General features: G+C 36.9%; 1 protein-coding gene across 3 annotated transcripts in view; it reads right to left on the minus strand.

Moving 5' to 3' along the window:
• HELZ (helicase with zinc finger) overlaps window positions 1-22,717 on the minus strand; it is a 156,496-nt gene that overhangs the window by 64,856 nt on the left and 68,923 nt on the right. For 2 of the 3 annotated variants that reach the window (XM_022589869.3, XM_022589867.3), the window contains 8 exons: window positions 20,818-20,997; window positions 20,171-20,275; window positions 14,494-14,672; window positions 11,506-11,624; window positions 9,981-10,126; window positions 8,540-8,687; window positions 5,236-5,419; window positions 3,869-4,097 (listed from right to left, as the gene is read on the minus strand). In XM_022589869.3, the coding sequence (XP_022445577.1) occupies window positions 3,869-4,097; window positions 5,236-5,419; window positions 8,540-8,687; window positions 9,981-10,126; window positions 11,506-11,624; window positions 14,494-14,672; window positions 20,171-20,275; window positions 20,818-20,997 (1,290 nt within the window). The remainder of the gene's footprint in view (window positions 1-3,868; window positions 4,098-5,235; window positions 5,420-8,539; window positions 8,688-9,980; window positions 10,127-11,505; window positions 11,625-14,493; window positions 14,673-20,170; window positions 20,276-20,817; window positions 20,998-22,717) is intronic. The other variant, XM_022589872.3, reaches the window with a different exon arrangement.

Below are 22,717 nucleotides of genomic sequence, written 5' to 3' on the forward strand. Positions count from 1 at the left end.
CCGTTTCAGAAGCAACACTAAACACTTGCTAGAAGCTAATCAAGTTCAACTAATTCCAAAAGCAACCTGGAATTGCCATCTTAAATCTCGCTTGTCTTTTGATAGCCTAAGGGAATAGCAAAATGGTCAAGCACGTGGATTCTAGAACTAGGCTGCCTGGGCTTCAGTCGTGGCTCTGTCATTCAGCAGCCCTGTAGCATTGGGCAAGTTATTTAACCTCTCTTCATACCTCAGTTTCCTCATGTGTAAAACAGGGCACCAACAGTGTTATTATTATTATTATACTTTATCACTAAGAAGACTTTTATTTCTCACTTTTAAACTTTCAGAGAAATGTATTCTTTCCTTCAAAAATTCTTAAAGGCAAAAATATTCCTTTCTTCTCTCTTTGTGAAGGCTCTTTCAAACTGTCCTTGAACTCAATTCTTTAATGAAATACTACACATGGCATTATGAGGCATTTCAGAACACATAACTGGAAGATCACTAGAGAATTTCAACAACACTCAGACTGAAGAATTCACCACTATGATTAGTTAAAGGCTTCACCAATTCTCAGCGCCTCCCTTAAAATGTTAACATGTTAATTTTTTTTCTAGTAATGTTGGTTAGAAAACCCAGGTGTGTCTCTACGTTGTGAATGTAAGTGTTACTTTCAGAAGACAAAACCTTACGTTCAATCACTGCATGAACCCAAAGTCTGCTTTCATTTTCATGCTAACCTTGCTTCTAGGATGGCTGATAAAACATTGAAAAATCACTTGGTGTCCTCAGGTCATAGAGAGAGAGGGTGTGTGTGCACATACACACACCTCTACACGTGTGAAATAGGTTTATATCTCACTGAGCAGGTGGAATTCGCTAATGAAGAAATTCGGTTCAAAGAGAGATCTCTTCCAAACTCTCTGGTTTGGAAAAAACGCATGAACACGCCCCGCCCCCCCTCCCCCATCACCTCTCCTCACTCAGTGTAGATTTATCCACGCGCACGCCTCGCTTCCTCGGAAAGGCAGGGTAACCCAGTGAGGTCAATCTGACATCTGTTTGAGTGAGACACTTAGTAGCTATGTGGTCCTGGGCAGTAATTTAAACTCTACATCAGGCTGCCCATTTAAAATGCAAATAAAATACGCACATTACCGGGTTATTAGGATGACTGAACGAGGCAAAGTGTACAAAGCACTTGACCTAGCACCTGGCACAGAGAAAGCTGTCAATAAACAGCAGCTACTACATTAATATTTGTTTGTTTGTCAAGTGGGAGAAGGGAAAGTTCCCTCCATTCATTTAGGGTTAACAGAAAAATTGTTTAAAAATCCTTTACAACAAAAAAGATTATACAACTGGTTGCCTTCTAAACTGGTATAGTAAACACAGTAATCATTCCTTGAAAACTTGATCAATATTTGGAAATATCATATTAGTTTTTTATAAATATCAAATGAGCAAGTGAGAGAGACATCCTGATTAACTCAAACTATTGATACAAAGAATTCACGCCTTCATTAGTATAGTACCTAAGAATCACGTTATGTCCTCCAGGTTTACCTGTATTATGAGATTAATTTAATTTCTAATGAAACTGGAAAGAGTAAAGCATAAATATCCACAGCCTCAACTATCAGCTCCTGGGTTAGAGCGGATTAAATTGTCCAAATAACAGATTATCAGCATTCCCATTCAGCTATGGGTCACATGATTTTCTCTCCCTACACAATGTATTGAAGTCTCTGAAAATATTTTACTTAGCTTATAAATTAATTTGAGGGCCTTGACACACTCCAGCTGAGTAGTTAAGAAATAGGCAACCTGTAGGCCTGGCTTCAAGTTAAAAATTAGCCCTGGATCATTCTGATAGCATGGCCTCAGGAAGAATCATTCACCTATTTGCTCTGAGAAAATAACGACTTATGTCAGAGAAGGGGTGAAAAATGCTGATCTCATGTAATTCACAGTATAATATACCTCTGTGGAAAGGGGTAATGATTTTAAAAAATATGCATGTTGGTAAACGTTTGGGGTTATTTATAAAGAATGTCCAAAAGTAATGTCACTCAAGACTACTGTTATACCTATTTATTCCCACAACAGTTTCTAGTTGCTTTTAATGCATGTCAGCCTACTTTACATGTGTTAATCTAATAAAATTCTAATCAAACTGTATGTGTTCTCACATTTATCAAATGATAAATATAAACAAAAATGGTAAACTACCACAGCAATATTCTAACCAAATATATTTGCAATGAATAGTAAAGTAGCTAAAGTGAACTTCTCAGGAAGGAAGCCAAATTAATAGACTTAGTTTTATTCATTGGTATCTTGGAATTAATATAGTTCCTTCCCCAACTTTTTGTCATTAGTGGCTAAAAATTAATGGAAATCTATTTTTAAAACAAGAAATTAAAGATATTTTACAATAGAACTGTTTAGCTATATATAAACAAATCATGGACCATTCAAGTTTTACTTCCTTAAAAATAAAAGGTTATTCTTCAGAATGTAACCATAAATTAAACTCTACGTGATTAATGGCTTTCCCCTATAAAGTACATTAACTTCTTTTGGAATCTTAAACTCTAATGTATGCAGCTTATTCTTAAAGGTCCCAAATTGTTTCCTTTGCCATAGAATACTTTTTTCCTGCTGAGACAGGAAAACAGATAATAAAATGCTGCTATATCTATATTGCAACAGAAAACTTGGTTTAAACGGGCCCCTTCCTAACAACTTTGTCTACTCTAACATACCACGAAGAAATAACTACCCAAGGTGTATTTGAGACCATCGGCACCTCTTTCTACTTTTCTGAACTCACTCTGACAGGTACCAGAATACTTAAAAAATTTTAAGTAATCCCTCGTGCATTTCTTTCTTTTTCATAAAGGATATTCTAAATTTCTGTTCAACTTTTTTTGTAACATAGTTTTTCAACACTGCGTAGGCCAAGTCTTATATTACTGGCTTCATACAATTAGAAGTCCTATTAACTAGTATAAATCGTAAGTGTACAAGGAGAAGTTTTTTATTTATGTTGATATTTTAACATTCCTTATGGCTACAATCTAAGGAATACTAACAGTTCTTCCCAAATATAAGTAACAACCCTTTTTAACCCCCTAATTTTAAGATCCTCTGGATTAACCAGACACAAAGATTTGCATTGAGAAGCCTTGAGAGAAAATGAGAAGGAAACTCATCAAAAACAAGCTAAAACAATAATGAAGGAAAAAAGAGGGGAGTATGGGTATGAAATTCAGTCTCCATCAAAGATAACGCACACACACAAAACCACCTTCAGGACCCTCGTACTGGTCAGTGCCTTGTCCTGGAGCACTCTTACCCCTGGAGCCTGCGTAGCTCATACCCTCAACTCCAGAGTCAGCTTCTCAGTGAGGCCTTCTCTGACCACAAACACCATGTGAGATCACAAACCGCCCACCCTACCCCATCACTTCTAATGCCCCTTGACGTTCTATTTCTTCCACTGAACTTACCACATAAAATACTACAGTGTTTTTATTTTGCTTACTGTCGGTGTTCCTCTCCTCCCCAATAAAATGTTAAGCCCCACAAAGGCAGAGATTTTTGTGTTTTGTTCACTGATGTATCCTCAGTGGCTAGAAGAGTACTTAGAACACAGTAGGCACTCAGGAAACATCTTATGAATGATGATTGATTCAATGAACACACAATTTCATATACATAATGAATAGGCTCAAAGCAATATATTTTTGTGTTCCCACTGGGTATTAGTTAAGACTAAACTTGATTTTAATTAGCCAGGAGGTCATATAAATATGTGCATAGGGATGCAAATTACTCTACATTTCCCCCTTTAATGTCTCAAACACTAACACATAATTACCTGCATCTTCCAATAGAGCACAGAGCAATGGGATCACCCACCACGGCAACCAGGGACTGTGCTCTTGTGATGGCAGTATTGAGAAGCTTATAGTTAGATAAAAAACCGTAATCTAAGTCCTCTGTGGAATCTTCCAGCAGTTGCTCTTTCTTTTTAATTGGTGTCTGTTTATGTTTACAAGTATGTCTTGTACGTACTGTGCTAAGAAACAAAACTCTGAATTGCTTTCCTGTAAAAAAAAAAAAAAATTAAAAATAAGAGGCCTGTTATTCTGAACCATTGATATAATAAAAGCATTTCATTTTTTAAATCTTATTGCTAAATAAGAGGTGTTGATGAGGATGTGGAGAAACTGGAACTCTTATTCACCATAGGTGGAAATATAAAACAGTATGTAAAACACTATAGAAAATACCATGGCAGTTCCTCAAAAAATTAAACACAGAACTAACATATGATGCAGCAACTCTACTTCTGGAAACACACCCAAAAGCACTGACTCCATAAGGAAGCCTAGAGAGAGACGAGTCCGTACATGTTCTTTCTTACATCGACACATCTCTTCCCTCATTCTGTGACAAGTCTCCACAGATGCGAATACAGTTCTAGTGTCAATTCTTCGTTCTCTCTTCTCCAGGCCAAAGAATCCTAGTTCCTTCAACCATTTCTGACTCCACAGGGCAGTTTCTAGACCACTAACTATGCTAGGTCGTCTCTGGACGCTTCCTAGTTTGTTAGTAATATTCTTTCTAAAATGCACACCCCAATTCTGTGTGATCTGAATGCATGGTACTGGAGCTATTTTTTTTCCCCATAATCTAGAAATTGTATTACTCTTATTATTGTATATTACCATGAAACCTCAGATTGTACTGGGCTTTTCTGGCACTCACATTATAGTGTTGCTTCACTTACTTAAATGCACAAATTTCACAGCAACTAATTACATGAAAATTTAAAAGAGTTGCTTTATTCACTTAGGAAAGTCTAGATGAAGAACAAGCTATGCCTTTAAAAATCTGCTTGACAGGTACAAGTTTTTAAAAATCTTTATAAACAAATTAGTTCTCAGATACATTATAACAATAGGTGTTGTATGCGATTGCAACTACAGCATACAGATATTTGCAGTTACAGTCATGGAGGAAATCCATTTGTTGATACTTCTTTTATTTGGATATAGAAATTTAACGAACATGTAAGTGAGCTCGACCTTGAATTGCCAAATTTGGCATTAAAGAACTTGGTATGAAATGAATACATAATTGCTTGTCCAGAAAAGAGATCTTGAAAACTAAAAATCAAATGTGCACACACTTTAAGATCTAACCATTTGAATAACTTAATTCATTTCCATTAATAGCTACCTTGAACATTTAGCACCCTTTCGACGTTAACATCAGATAATCTCTTTTTTCGAAGTTCAGCGCGTATCCTGAACACCTGGTCGGCATACGGAGTCACCACACCAATACTGCCGTCATCTAACTTCCCCCACGCTACTGGCCACTTCCTTCTTAACTCTTCCACACGTTCCACCACTTCAAAGACCTTTAAACAAACGTACATGTATACATATTAAAGTTATACAAGTGCTTGGAGAAAAGAATATGGTAACTGAAATCGATGTACAAAGGATTCCATTTTAGCAAATGTCGTTTTAAAACCACCTCAAACCAGGAATAATGCTTTGCTGATGTGAACACATTTTTGTTTACATTTCAAGCAGTAAATCTCTACAATAGTGCACCCAGTGAAAACGTGAAAATCGGAGACGATGTAACTGGCCATTGGCCCCACCCCTTACCTGGCGCCCCTTCTCAAATGGGGACAGGTTGGGGTTCCTGTTTAGAGAGAGGCGCGTGGGACTGGCAACCCCACGTTCCCAGTATTTCTCAGTCCACTCTGTAGCTCAGGCCGATGAAACCCATTAGGAGAGCCCTAGAGTCAGCGCCGCCAACGTCTCAGCAGTGCGAGGGCTACCCTTCCTCCTCTCCCCGTGGATATAAGTAGACAGAACAGCCAACAGCTGGCAGCAAACCGCAGCTGGGACTGGGGCAGATCTGGACCTCAGGACAGACTCTCAGAGTTCACTGCCTTCTCATGGTACAACTCTGCCCACGCCCTGTCATTAACCTTGCAGTGAAGTAAGCCCGTATTTTACCATCTGGATTTTCTGGACCCCACTTAGTGAATTAGAGTAGAACTTTTAGTGTAGTTTAATCTACTTTGATTCGATGACTTCATCAAACAAATAGTGTTGATGCTTGGCACAGTAGGGGACAAAATGGTTACTAAAACACGCTCCTTGCCTGTGAAGAGATTACTGTACAGTTAGAAAACAGATTCCTGATTTAAAATACGTATTATAAGGCAAGCTCAATAGAGGGTCAGGCAAGAGTCCAGGGGCAGAGAGAGGAAAGAGAAAATTTTAATGTCTTTTAAATACATTATTTATTTACTATTTGTTAGTTAATATCTACTTAAATTTATAATAGTAAATATACAAAAATTTGATAGTTTTATTCCTTTTAAGAACTCGAGGATTAATGGCCAGGATGCAGTTCCCACTTCCACATGTAAATTCAATGAATGACAGAGGAATAGACTCTAGTCATCCTGTTGTTATAATGAAATAACAGCAAGTGAAACAACTACCCAGACCGTCCAAGGATTCCGATGAGTCAACTGGATTGAAAACATGGCGCTCTCACCCATAAGGAACAAGCAACACATAACCAGTTCTCCACTTCGTCCCTCTGTTACCCCTTATATAGTAGGCAGCATAAAACTGTAGTCAAAATACACAGACTTGGAATGGTATGAGGAGCTTGGGGAAAGCCCTCTCCCAGATAGACATCTATGAAGCTGGTCAAGGCCAACAGATAATCATTCAAAGTCTCTGGAGACTGATCAAAGAGCTGCCAAGAAGCTGAGAAGCATTGTTTCAACAAAATCTACAGAAAGTCGGGAAGAAGAGTGGAAGGCTGGGACTGCCCCGCTCTCCCGCAGCCCCCTGTCTTACTGGACTGTCTCAGCAGCCGAGGGGCAGCTCCCACCTGCTCCAGCTCCCTGGGGTGAAAGAGCTACTCCAGGCGGTTACAGCAGTGGATGCACATCAGAGATCTCGTTTTCCCCAGCAAGGTGCAGCAGGAGGCCATGAGCAGCTGGCAGCACCTGGGTGGCACCTATTCCCCTTCCCCATCTCCTGCTGCACAGGGAGGGCCTGCGTGGGACAGTGGGTGAAGCAAGCAGTCTCCTTTGCTTGTACCATAGTCAACACGGTAGAAGTCACAGACAAAAACAAAATCTTGATAACAGCAACAGAAAAACAACTCATCACTTACAAAGAACTCTAGTAAGATTAACAGATGACTGCTCATCAGAAACAATGAGGGCAATAAAGCAGTAGGAAAGCATATTTCAGTGTGCTGAAAGAAATAACTCAATAATCTAATATCCAGCAAAACTACTTTTCAAAAATGAAGGCAAAATAAAGACATTCCCAGAAAAAAACAAAAACTGAAAGAATTCTTTACTAGCAGACCTGCCCTAAAAGAAACACTAAGAGAAATTCATCAGGCTGAAAGCAAGTGACACCAGACAGTAATTTGAATTCACACAAACAAAGCATACTACTAAAGGTAATTACATGGTTAATTATAAAAGACAGTATAATAGTATATTTATTTTCCTTTCTCTTCTTAACTGATTTTCCAGCCAGCAGTTTCCAACCTGAGTGCAAAAGTAATAAAGGAAACCCTAGAGTTATTTGTCAATATTTCAAACAGGTAAAGAAAAGTTTACCTTTTCCTAAAATTAATTGGCACAGACTAATTAAAATGTCAAGTTTCTTTACTTTTGGCTAGGGGTTTATCAAGTAGGTACTGTCAATTTTCTTGTACTGACTTCTAACTACAGGCCTCTGACCAATTTTTTAATGGAAAGATGAATTACTATTACCTAATAAATGGCATTTTTTTTTGTAAATAAAATGAGTAAATCACGGGACTCAAGGGAAGAAAGGGAGATGGAGATCACATATCACGAATCATTCTTCTAATGACCAACGATGTACACATCCTCCCCTGGGTTTCCTGAAGTCCAGAACTCCACTCCCTTGTGACAGCCAGAACCAAATCTCAGGCTCTCTGGCCCGCTGGCCCCTAAAGACATCACAGGTGTTTGTCTGCTACCTGATCTGACCCCTCATACTCCCCACATTTTCTCTGAACTTAAAAAGTCAGAAACTGTGAGAGAACCACACAAGTTGCAGCACATAATGGGTTAGCACCATCGTCATGTGGGTCTGTGTGACCCCCTGGAGCACAGGATTCCACAAGTCAAGTCTTTTTACTCATGTAAAACGATGCCTCATTGGAGTGTGCACTATAAATTGTGACCACAGTCCATTTTAGATGGCTTCTTTTGAATGAGGTTCTGTATTTTGGCATAAGACAAAATGTAAATCAAAGTTTTTGTTTCCCATGGCAGATTCATCTTAACAAATCAATGTTACACAAGAAAGAATAAACTTCCATACTATTTTCATGTAAATGAAGTCAACACACAATAAAATATCAACCCCAAATTTTAAATAAATGCTTAATAAGACCAGACTATATATATGACTGCAAAAATGTCAACAATTTGCAAAAATGACTAAGGTACCTCTGCATTATTATAAAAAGCTGTGCTATTTTTCTCTTGTACATCTTCCCCTCGTGCTGTAAAGAAGGTTAGTGGGTAGAAATCCTTGTGTGCTGGCTGCTTTCCACTGGCCATCAGTTTGCCCTCATAGAAGAGCTCAGAGGTGTAACTGCAGAAAAAGACCGAAATAAATATATAAATAAAAAGTAACCTATCATCAAAATTAATTTTACCCATAAGAAAAAATTACCAGTCAAATCTCACGTTGCTTTATGCCCATGATTAATTTTAATCCAAACATCTAATACCCATGATGCCAAGATTTTCACCAAAATTAGCCACAGCAATGAAAACACAGTGGGCTCCTGGTATACCACTAATAAATGAATTGATCTGGGGAAGGCATGAAGCCAGAACATAGAAAGAAAAGGAAGAAATGACGACAGTTCAGTACTAGATGAAACTCTTGTTTCATGAGGAAATTTGCTAGCTGTTATGGTTTTCTGTACTAAAATTTTTTAAATGTATATTTTTATTTATGTGGATCATATACTTATGCAAACACAAAGATCTATAGACACTGAAACAATACACACAATTGAAGGGTATTCCAGTCTTCAATTGTAAAATGAATACTCTACTAATGAAGATACTACGTAGTACTCGATTCATCACTGACTGTAGCAAATGACTGGCAACAATAAAAGAGGAATCACATTTTGAGATATTGATAAAAGCCATATTTAAACCTAAACTTATTTTTATATCTCTCCTACTGCTTTCAGAGAAACCTAAAAATTAGTTTCACATGACCGCCGTAATCAATATTATTAAATTATACTAAACTTGAAAAAATCCTAAGATTTTGGTGGTGACAGTGACAGGAATGCAGCACAAAGGGGCTTCCCAGGGTGCTGGAAACATTCTGTTTTTTGGTCTGGATGCCGGTTGAGGGGTACGTTTGGTTTGTGACTATTCACTGGGCTACCATTTGTGCTACTTTTACTTGTATAGATGCATACTATATTTAATAGAGACCTTTTAAAACTTTATTACTAAGTTTCATGGTTTTCTTTCCTTCCTCCCTCCCATCCTTCCTTTCTTTTAAAATAGACTCCTTGTATAACACAGCCAGACACACATACGCAAACCATTATGTGGCTTGTCAACATATTTGTTTATTACATCATGTAGTTTTACATACACATTATATATTTAGTCACAGAAAAATATGTTTATAGCTAGTAGAACCTAAAGTTTTTGTTTCCAGAACTGCCCTACTATAATAAATTACAGCTGACTTTTGAAGTATACTTTCACAGACATAAAATTAAACATAATTTGCAACACTAGGGACACCATGTAACTCTGCTGGGAATAATCTGTCCCTAGGAACAGTGCTGTTTTGAGTCCCCTTCCACCGGACCACACAAAGTGTGACAGAGGGGCAGCTCACACCTACTTGATGATAGCTTCGTGGGAGCGGTAGTTCTCACACAGGAGGATCCTGCAGGGAAACTCGGCAGGGTAATGCTCATAGAGCCGATCAAGCAGTGAAACGTGAAGGTTTCTTTCCCTGGCAAACTCACTGTAAACAAAAGGGCTGAGCTGTAACAGAGAGACACATGGAGAGAATTTAACTAAATATACAAGTAGTATTTTTTTTAACATACTTTTAAAAAAATCCACCATGCTGAAACTTCTGATGTACTAAACCTCAACATGCTGAATGCTGGAATAAGCAGAGTCAAACATATTTTTCTAGGAACAATTTTACTACTATATAGAATGAGGCTAAATTGTCTAACTTTTCGTTTCAGCATGCCAACACTAACCTAGAGTTTCTACGCATAGGTTAATAAAGGACTCTTCCGGGCTTCCCTGGTGGCGCAGTGGTTGAGTCCGCCTGCCGATGCAGGGGACACGGGTTCGTGCCCCTGTCCAGGAAGATCCCACATGCCGCGGAGCGGCTGGGCCCATGAGCCATGGCCGCTGAGCCTGCGCGTCTGGGCGTCCGGAGCCTGTGCTCCGCAACGGGAGAGGCCACAACAGTGAGAGGCCTGCGTACCGCAAAAAAAAAAAAAAAAAAAAAAAGACTCTTCCAACTTAATAATAAATAGCTACTACCTTAGTAATTTTAGGGATGCAACCCACTGCATCATTGGGGGAGTCAATCAACTGTCTCACTAAAATTAAGCAACTATTTTAAACAGTGAGCTAGCAGGATACACCGCCTATGACTAAAACACTTATTTTTATTAATTAGCAAAAAAGCCATCTTTATCTCGTAAAGTGTAAGGAGCCATCCTTGATTATAACTTTGATGCTAAGAACAAAATTAAATTTCTGGCAAAGAAACGAAAACAGAACTTGTCCCTCTACCTTCAACTCTTTCCTAAATGGATAGCTACAACACTGTGTAGGTTCAATCTCAACCAACTGTGACAAAACAGAAAGAACCTCAAACTGAAACTTTGCAAAACTGATATTTTAATAGAAAAACTGTAATTTTCTTTCATACATCGGTATTAAGACCAGACAAGTTCTTTGAGATTTTGGCTATTATTTTTAATTAGGCACTTTGTTTCCCATGATAATGAAAAATTAACCCTTCAGGAAAACAAATGTTGGGGACAGGAACTGGGGAATCGTAAGAAGGATAATTTAAATTTATTTGATAAAGAAAAGTAAGAATCAAATATTCATACTACAGAGAACGGAACTTCAAATTAATAAACATGACAATTAGAACACTGATAGACCCATTCATTCCACTCTCTATCCAAAGAAGGAAAAAAAGTGGGGTGGGGTGGGGTAGCAATTTTCCTTCAGAAACACCAACATTTTCCACTATTAGTACAGAGATATTTAAAGTACTTAAACTGACACGCATGGCACAATTTCACAGGCTGTTTTAGAAAACAAAATATTAAACATCAAAATATAACAGAAGTTTCTTTCACCACCGTGACTCAGAGGGCACTCACCTGCATGTGGTCACCAGCCAGGACAACCCGCGTGTCCTTAGTTGCTAATGCTAGGGGCATAATGGTTTCACACTCCATGGCCTGGGCAGCCTCATCTAATAGAACGTGCGTAAAAAACCCTGCGAAGTACAGTATAAACACAGGACCGCATGTTACAGCAGTGATAAAGGGAGGAGTAGTGTCTTTCTTTTAAGGAAAGAGTTTAGTGTCCTGATTTAAGAGCTGTGAGTACTTTTAATGCCAGTCCTCAATTTAGAAGATCATATATTTAAATCATTATTTAAAAATAGAAGTTGAAAGGAATAACTATTTTACTCAACAATAGATATGTAAATGGCATCTGGTACTAATGGCCCCAAGACTAACAGTTAAATCAGGACACATAAAAAAGACTTTAAAAGTACAAGATAGCAGCTTTTCACCACAAAGAAAAGCTGGCAACAAAACAGTGATAGGCCCAAAATCCTTTCACTATTTATTTGCTAAAACACCAAAAATAAAACAATGGTAGTTTATAAGTAACTTTAGCTTAAACACATACATCAGACATTAAAGAAAATCATACCCAAAATCTAATATAAAGGAGAAAGTGATAATCTAACTTTGACCAAAAACAAAGGTTATCTGTTAGCAAATTCACTATTTTGATTATTTAGGTTTAGCGTGTGTGTGTGCGTGCATGTGTGCATACAGATTATATACAATGTTTTAGCCTAAGACCCTATCCTGGCTGTAAAACTATCACCAGTCTGAAAAAGAAAAAAACAAAAGTGACACAAGTATCAAAAATGTACATTATCAAATATCCCCCAGATGTAAACGCCCACGTCTGGGTTACTGCTGCCACTCACACTGAGGCACAGGAATCTGTGTACAGAAAGGAGGAAAAGCCTCTTTGCCCCTAAAAGAGGAGACAGAAGAAAAATCTTGCTGTCTCAGTGTGTAGAAGTAAATGTTGCCCCCTATGGCTAGCTCACTGAGGTAGAGAGAGGGGGGCCCTGTTTTTACTAGCACAGCAAAGAACACAAAGTAGCTTCTCTGACCAGTTGTAACTCTCTAGATTAATTAGCCTCCTGTGAGTTGGCCCAAGAACCTAACCTCTATTTCTATGGATAGCAACAAGTTCCAAACAATCTGTTTATACGACTTCCTAATGCAACTTGTTTCTAGGTTGGGAACTTTCTAAACCTTACTGACTGGCAGTAATAACCGCCACCACCATCACCACCATCATCACGGTCCATTCAAACAAATGGCTGTGTTGACAGTACAAGTAACAATAACTGTTGTCTATTTAATGACAGTGGCCCAAGCATGATTTGGACACATGCATTTTTCTCCCTGTTGAGGAGAATTTGTGCTTTTTGTTCTACAAGACTAATTAAGGAAGATGACTATATAATTATAGGATCAAACTGGAAAAAACTGAGACTAGTGAAAAAAATCTGTTTTCATTAGATAACATTTTAATTAAATAGAACTAGGCTTAAATCAGGAACTGAATAAATCATGAAATTGTTATATTGTTGCTTAAGCTAGTAAAAGAAACCTGAATTAGTCAAACTGATTTAGCCTGAGCCTTGGTTGTCTTAGCTGTAAAATAACCCTCCACAGAGTTGATATGAGAATTAAATAAAGTATAAACAATGCCTAAAACAAAGCAGATTGTTGACTTGCAATAAATGTTCTACACTCTTGCTCTTCAAAGCCATTCTTTACTCTTCCTCAAAACTATACTGTTCAGGAGGCTTGGGTATTTAATTTACGTGGCAAATATGCAGAGTATAATCATGAAGTAATGAGACTGATTGTTAAATAAACATACCAAAATTTACATTGCAAATAAGTGTTGTTCCATCAAAGAAGTCAGTTGAGAGGAAATATAACTCATTCCAATGGATGCAGCCACTGTTCAAAACATTTTTGAAACTCTGCTTTTGTAACTGCCCTCACCAGCCAGCTATGAGCTGCGTGCACAAGAAAAATAAGTCTCATTACATGAGAGGCACGTCTCTCTCTTTTTTTTTTTTCAACCCCTAATGGTATTGCTCAGTTTGATAACCTACCTTATTTACCAGATATGCCTCAGAAAGATTTTGAAGCTTTTCTAAAATTAACTCTACCCTCAAAAAAGAAACTTTGGCCACTGTTCATTCTTTAAGATAAACAGAGGTTTATCAAGGGCCTCCAGGTGTCTATACCCTGGGCCAAGTGCCAGGAATACAAGGTGAAGAGAACTGTCTACCTTCCAGAGACTTAAAAGAATTTGTCACTGGCTCTGAAAGCAATTCCAAAAGGAGAGAGCAAAAAAGCGTTGACCAATGTCAACAATTATAATAAAGCGGTAATAAATGAATATTCTTCCAAAGCAACTACCTTAAAGTGACACCACACTTTGATGGTTAAGTTCTGCCATATTTATCAGAACTTCTTGTCACCATCTGTCTGTACTTTGTATAATATTAGTTTGATTTTACATAGTTCCTGTACTTAAATAATCTTAATAGTATGTCATAAAAAACCTATCATGATTGTTGTCTCTACACTGTATTAATGGAAAACTATTTTAAAATTAAAAACTTGAGAAAATTGTAAAAAGACCAACACTGTCCAAATTTGAATTTTTCACATGATCAATAGTAAGTAAACATCATCTGATCAATTAGAGAACAAACAGAGTAGCAGTCACTAAAATGTCTAAACTAGGGGTTGATAAATTTTGTGTATGTGAAGGGCCAAACAGTACACATTTTAGGTTTTTTTGACCATACAACCTCTGTTGCAACTACTCGACTCAGCTGCTGTAGCACAAAAGAATCCATAGAAAATACAGGTAAATAAATGGGCATGATTGTGTTCCATCCAATAACACTTGATTTATAAAAACAGACAGTAGGCCAGCTACGGCCCACAGGCCAGCCCCTGATCTAAACTGAATGCAGAGCCCTGTGCATTCAGGCACCCCCTCTGTGTCTTGAGTCAGCATACCAGGTTCAAGGTCCAACTGACAGAGGTACTGGGAAGTATTCAATGTAACAACAACCACTCGGTGTTTAAGAATATCTTCTTTCTGTGGCATCTGAAAGGTGGAATGTGCGCTTGAGATCAAACAGTACTGATGCACAACTGGGTGGACAGTCTTTACCCAGCGATTTCTGAAGTATACCCTATAAAAGAAGATAACATTTCCAATTTATACTTATTAACATCTTACCAGTACCTGATTATCAAAATATCGACATTATGATGTTAAGACTACAATACCTGGAAATTAGCAAATAAGTCTGGTAACTGTTAACACTCTACTGGGTTAGAATTTAACATACAACTGTAACTCCCCCCACCAAAAAATGAATCAAGCAGAAAGTATATACACTATGGTAAGATAAATATCTAATTATTTTTAAGTGTTCAGAATAATCTTACAACAGAATGACACACAGAGTTTCATAAGCATTCGTTTTTTTACTTCAAAACATTCCCATTTGGGAATTATTTTTTTTCCTAGAATATTCTTACAAAAATATACTTATATTTTAATTATCTATGCTAATAAAATATAGTGAATTGCATACTTACAAGAGAAATTTAAAAGTTACTTGCACTTCACTTTAGAATATATTCTTATACCTATATTTAAATAGACCTCTATCTAAAGTTCTGGAAATTTAAAAATAAATTTAAATTCTGGACCATCAGAAAAATCTTAAGAAAGAGCATCTCGTCTATTAATTGCAAAAGAAAAACAGAAATAGGACTCATACAACAGATTACTAAGATGGTACAGAAACAACTCATCCATCCACCCACCCACCTCCCCCCATCCCTAACCCACCCACATCACAAAGATCTGCTGGGTATCTACTATGGTCCAGCACAGAGGCAAGTCACATGGCTTGCAAACTTTCATAAAGACTTTGGATTTATTCTGATTTCAATGGAAAGCCATCAGAGAGTTGTAACAGGGCACATGTCATGAGACACGCCTTAGGTTGTTGAAGGACCCCTCTGTTTCTTTGGACAGAATACACAGTTTTGGAGGCAGGAAGAGGGCTGGACAGTGGTGTGGTGGTAAATGTTGAACAATCAGCCTTCGGGGGGGTGGGGGGTGACCTGATCTGCAGTGTTAGCTGGTTTCTGGGGTATAAAACCTACTATCATGGCCAATTTCACATGAACTTGGGAAGATATGCACATGATTGGCTCTCACAAACCAGTACCAGCTGCTCCATCACACCAGGGACTGGGAGAGAGGCAGGGGGAGGGGGCAATATCAAGGAGACCCATTAGGAGGCCGCTGTAAGGATCCAGACAAGAAAAAATGATAGCTTGAACCGGGGTGGTAACAGTAGAGATGTGAAAATGGTCAGATCACTGCATATTTTGAGAGTAATGCTGACAGAATTTACTGATATACTAGATGTGGAATTTAAGAGAAAGGATGTTCCATGGCTTTGAAACTGGATGAGTGGCAGTAGTGGTGATAGGGAGGAACAAATTTGGGGTGGGAACTGAGAATTCAGTTTTGGACATATTTAGTAGTAGACATCCAAGTAGAGATATCCAGTAAGCAGAGGTATTTATAAGTGTGGAGTTCAAAAGAATGCCTAAGACAAGAAATATACAACTGAGATCATACTTAAACCCTGAGACTAGAAGAGCTCACCTGGAGAGTAAGTGTAGATAAAAAGGAAACTAGTTGGAAGAATGGCTGATGGACCACTTCCACATGTAGAGGCTGGGGAATGGAGGGACACAGGAAAGGAGACTGGGAAGCAGCAATCAGTGAAGCAGCAAAGAACTTAGGAGACTGTGAGGGTCCAATCAAGGGACATAAACTTCCGTGTCACTAAATCGTTTGGACATTTTCCGGGCCCATCAAGTTACTTATTAGCAGCATCCAGCTCTGTGGTTGCTCCCTCCTTGAAATATTCTCTCCCTCGGCTGCCATAACTCAACCGCTCCCTGCTTTCCTTCCACCTCTCTAAGCTGGTTCCTCAAGGCTTAGCCTTTAGTGCTCTCATCAAGCTCTGTCCTCTCACCTGACAATCTCATCCCAGGCCCATGGCTTCAATTACCACCAATACCCTGATGACTCACACATTCTTCTCTCTCCAGCCAAGGCCTCACCTCTGAGCTCCAAGATGCATATCCAACTATTTATTTGACATCTGTCTCCTCTAGAGCGTTTCAAAGGCAGCTCAAATGTCATATGCACAAACACTAACCTCATGATCTTCTACAATGTGTTCTAACCCTCCATGAAACAATTAAAACTGGTTATTGTCTTTTTTTAAGCAAAGCAAAGCAAAAAAAAAGCATTTAATAAATGTCCCTAACTTATAAATAAATTGTAATAGAGGAAAGTAATGTATTTTAAAAGCATTACTATGATAGGAAGGACTGTGAAAGTAACCAACACCACTCCTAAAAGATGTAAAAATCTTAAACATGTTTTAGGTTTTAATAAAAAAATATTTAATCAAATCAGCAAAGCAGAATTTACTTTTAAATATATGAAAAATCTCATTTTACAAATTATCTGAAAAAGTATTTACAAATTATGATTCCATTAATATTAACTTACGTGTGCGTATTTAAGCATATAAATGACTAGAAATTAAACTGTAAAATGTTAGTAGTAGTTATCTCTGACTGGTAAGGTTATAGATAATTTTGATTCTTCATGCTTTCCCATATTTTCTTAAGTGAACATTTCATTATAAAATTGAAAAATTCATTTTCCAAATTACTTATCAAATCTAACTCCAGGCACTGCTTCTTTCTCAAAGAAAAAATAGAAATTGAAGTTCTAAGCCTCATTACTGACTTTTTGGAGTTACCTTGGAAAGCTAACTCAAGATGAAGTTAGTAAGAATACAAAGTTTGATCATTAGGCCCATTTCCTTAAAAATATAATAGTCTAGTGCTGACTTAAAAAAGACTTAAATATTTTCTCAGTACTTCCATCTTGTGCAACATTTAAGGTAGACACTGTCTATAAGATTACTTAAAACACATCCAACAACATTTTTCAAAATTGGAGAACTGACACTTTCAAGTCCATGGTATAAAAGGTGACACCAACTAAGTAATTTACATATTTCTAGAAATAAACTGTCCACATACCCCACATGAATTATACTGAAATTTAAAACAGAAGACTGTCTGGTAATATATCACTTTAATTCACTGAAATTTTATTCATGTATTGAATTCATATGCAATGAACACCCCCAAAATATTATTACATAAGATACTACAGAATCGGAAAGACCTTATTTATTTATTTAAAGATCTTTATAAAACAACATATACCTTCTATTTGTCCAGAAAACAGTAAATGTACACTTTCTCCATAGATAGCCTTTATCTAATAAGTGATAGCTCTGCCAGAATCAGCTACTGATTTTCAGAAGCATACACAGAAACTATGTTTTCCTCTCTATTCCATTTTAAAATCTTCTAATTCTAATAAAGTAAGAATAAAAACTGAAACTAAATATAATTAAAATGGATTCTAAAACCTCCATCCCAAAATAATTTAAGCTCAACTCCTGGCAACTAATAGAATTTTATACATTTTAACGACAAGTGTGCATATTTAAACATATTTACTGTTTTAACTATTTAATGTTTATGGCTATTTTCCTACTTTGTCACGTTTACTAGGGCCCACTCTAAGCTACAGTGTGGGAAGGTCAACTTGTCATCATCGCTCTTATTCCACAGAGACAACAAGTCTTCAAGGTCACATGCGGACACTTAGGACCCTCTTGTGTTCTTTCCCCTGCGTTCTGGGACAATTCACATAAAGCTGATCTCCCCAGAGTGCTCGGCCATTCTAATTTTCTCTACTGCATCTCCCATACCACTCATATTTGTTGTCCATTAGGAAAATTATAAATTAATCTCAGTTAATATAATAGATGGTGCTAATAAATCCTAACATTTCAATGTATTAACCCTCCTAGGAAATACATTCACAAGTTAACATCTTTCCTGAACAGAAAAACTATGGCGAAAATACAGCGCCACATAAAGGCCCAAGTCTTTTCTTATTTTATTCCACTTATTAAATGAAATAACATGAAATTTGTATTTAAATAAATTCAAATATTTTCTGCTAGAGGGCAAGTTTCTGTATTTGGGCCACTACAACTATACATAGACCCTACTGGAACATAACTTCTTATCCTACATGTTTAGATGCACTACATGTTGGATTGTAACACCCAAACAATAATTTTACATGGGAAAAGCTAAACATAATGCTAGCCAAATAATGGAGTTCAGTGTTCATCAACCACAGCTCTCCTGCCCCAAATGTCAAATGACCTATGCTAGGTCAACCAAGCTTTGAGGGGTCTTCACTCCACTGTTTCCAAGCCAAGTACAATGATAAATGAGATTGTCACAGTTCCTACATAACATACATACACAAACATAAGCACACACACAAGCTCTACCAACAATAAAACATCTTATCGACACTGAAGTAAGAACACTCACAGCAAAAATGCTACTAGCTAACTCAATTTCACTTAGGGGCTAAAAAAGATTAGAATCTGAAGCAAACTAGTTTTCGATGAATTTATCCATTGGTAAATATCACATTTTCATTTATAGTGACTATATACATGTGATATTTTCTTATCAAATAAAACTGAGTTCTACTTAAAATACTTATTTCTTCTCTAATTTGTCTTCAGAGTAGAAACAGAGTACGGCATAAAAACCTGTGTTAACAGGCCATGCCACTTTTTTCTCTTTTGTTCTTTTTAATGCAATTGCAAAATCATTCGAATGGCTTTGCTTATGGTTACTAAAGAATTAAATAGCGTAACCTCATTTTTCCATGCCTAAGCTCAACTAGAAAGAAAAAGTTAGTGAATTATGATTCAAAAGTGTGGTTAGAAATTAATTTTTAAACAATAATTGTATTTGAACAACATAGGGCATGACATATTAGTTTGTAAAATGGCAAAACTAAACATTAATTCATATAACAATGAGAGCAAATGGTATAATAACCATTTAATGGTTCTTTATTGTTTTCTGAAGAAAAGGATTTTATTCCCCCACAACCCTATATCTAAGAACATTTCATATCCATAGACACTTAGTAGACCTGTATTAACCTAGAATTTTCTTTATCTCTTAAATGATAGCAAAGAGCTATAAGTACCAGTCGGTTACACCGTGCTGCAGAAATCACTTCAATTTCATGCTTCTCTAAATGTGTAGCGTCTATGAAATTACCTGCATGATCACAGTCAAAATTTTATTTCCATAAACAACTATCACTGCATGACTACTCTGCCATGCAAAATATGCTAGAATTTTAATTAAAATTGATTTAATCATAAATTTATATATAGTAGCTTTTAGAGGAACACATCAAAATCGGCTCAGATTGTAACCACATTTTTTACATACAAAACTTAAAAAAGGATGTCTTTCTCTTTACTTAATGTTTAAGAAATGGTCAAAGATTTTTAAATTTTTCCTTAATTTAAATGGTTTCTTCAAAAGGCATAACCTCCAAATGCCAATGCACAGTTAAAGATTTTGGTTTTCTCAAAGTTACTAAAATCTTTATAGACACCTTTTCTTAAGAATAATAAAGTATGATACAGAGACATAATAAGCCTTAAAAGAATACCTGAGAGGTCTTGCCTGGGGATTGCCTGCTTCTACATATGGATGTAAATAATCCTTTATGTAGAGATCAGCAGCACTATTAGAATGGGTGCAAATGAGAATCCTGCTGAAATAAATGGTGCAAATAAAAAGAATGATGAAACACAAAACCATTCAAGCAGTATAATACCAAAAAAAAGCAGTGGCCATTTTAATATAATACATTTCCCTCAACCTACTCAGTAACCTCTAACATATTATTCAGTTATGCTTCTAGGAAATTATTACTAAAGCTTAATTACTCTTTAAGCTGTAAAGGAGATAAGTTCCCCCAAATTATTTTTAAATCTATCATATAAAATTATTTTTTAAAAACCCAACCCTTTTGGCACTAACATTTATCACAATCTCTTAGCAGACTTGGCGTTTTGAGGACTATTTAAAAGCTACCATTCTCTATGTTGCCAATTTTTAAAAACAGTACGTTTTCAGAGAATTCAAATTTTAGTGCTTTGGGGTTTGAGTGTGGCTCTTTTTCTTTATTTGTATCTTTTTTTAATTTTTACAAGCAAGATGAAAATTGTCTCTCTAGCCCTTGCTTTGTCTTCACAACAAGGACAGAAACTGTGCCCTTCTGATGAGACCAGGGCACACACAACGCCATCTCACCTGGTCTCCTGCTGCTGGAGAATGTGCTTGACGGCCTGAGCCAGGGTGAATGTTTTGCCGGTGCCATAGGGGCCGATGATGAGAACAGGAGGCAGCTGTATTGAAAGTGGGGTCGTAACGGCCAGAACAGCCTCTTTCTGTTTTGCGTTTAGCCGAGGATCCAACTGCTCATCCCATTGTCTAAAGAAAATTAATATGTAAGTTATTTTAAACACATGCATCTTATTCATAAGCAGAACATGGCACACAAGTATCTTGGATTTCACTGAACCATTAAAAATACTGACATAACATAGCATCTATAAAAACAAATGCTTATTCTAAAACTACTTTTTAAAAAATTCCCAACAAAGTCGGTGTAGGGTGTTTTACTACTCTGATCAAAATTCACTTTAGTTATCCTGTCCTTTCCAAGTGCAAAAAGATTCTGGTAACTAACCAAGAGACATCACAACACACTTCCAGTCTAGTTGCTATGTAACAGCAGCTTCTTTGCATAGCAAATAAAATGGAAAAGGGAAACTAACTGATTTTCAAATTCTAATCCATTGAAAGATCTTTCAGTAAAATTTAAAACAAAAGAAAAAGAGAAAAACCTGTGTCACTGGTTAAGAGATATCAAACTTTTATAAAGTTCTTAATTCAGAAAATAGCAGGGTTTTTTTTTAAGGTCAAACAATATGAAATGTTTTCTGATTATTTTCACACACACAAATAACATACGTACGTCCTATTTTTCTGGGTACAGAACACCTGTCATGGCAACACAAATGGCTGTTGTAATGAAATCTATCTTATTAGTGTCCCTTCTATGACTTGGCTAAGTTTTGAAGATTTAAATGGACGGCAGATGCTGAAAGGGATCAAACTAAGTGGAGAATCAACAGCATTCTTTCTCATAACTACAATTATAATACTAAATATTGCAACAACTATGGTAAAAATGATAGAGATGTAAACCAAAATAGGAAGGGCGTGTAAAGAGACTCTTAGAAAATTTGCAAAATGCCTACAAAATAATCCTGAAATAGGAGGACACAGTTTAGACAGCAAAATGCCCACTCCGTGAGGCTACACTCTACTCAAACAGAAGCTAGTTATTTATGGAAAGTTTTCTTAACTCTTTCAGTTTCAAAAAATTATAACTAATGCTATATATTATGATAGATAACTTCAAACAAACAAAATTCTCCTAATTTTAAACCTTAGAAAACCAATTTTAAAAACAAATTTTAAGCATATGATGTAATTATTAATAATAAAATAAATGTTATTATTTATTTTTCTGAAATTTAACTTTTTTTAAGTAAAAAACAAAAGGACTCTGACCAGTGGCACTAGATTTCCTGGAAGCCATTCACGAAAACTCCAAAGAATCCCTCAGCATTAACCAGTTTCTTTACTCATAATTCTGCCAGTACCTAGCAATGCTCCATCTCCTACAAATGAGGAAACTCCTTTAGGTAAGTACTAAGTCCAGAGCTACTACACGTGGCAGACACTGTGGAATGGTTACCCCCAAACCACCTGCGGTGCCCATCTCTTCCTCCTTCTACTACTGAGCCCAGACAGCTATAATACTCCCTTTCCAGCCTCTGTGGCTGGAGACCCAACTCTGGTCAACGAGACGTAAAAGAAGTCCCTCAGAAGGGCTTCTATACCCAATAAAACAAAACAAAGCCTCTCTAGAAGAAAGCCTTCCTGCTCCTTTGCCTTCCTCCTTCACCTTGCTGGAAAAAGCTCATGATAAATAAAACTGCAGAAGCCATCTTATAATCATGAGGCAACAACAGGCATCACGAAGAAAACTAATATGCTCTCTAAGTAGAGAGAAAAGGGAGACTAGGTCTGCAAAGGTACTGCTGAGCCTCCATACCAGCCCTCGACCACCCAGCTCTGG

This window comes from Delphinapterus leucas, chromosome 19, assembly GCF_059928025.1.
Source record: "Delphinapterus leucas isolate spDelLeu-1000000601 "Yukka" chromosome 19, BTC_Dleu_Yukka2, whole genome shotgun sequence".
Lineage (NCBI taxonomy): Eukaryota > Metazoa > Chordata > Mammalia > Artiodactyla > Monodontidae > Delphinapterus > Delphinapterus leucas.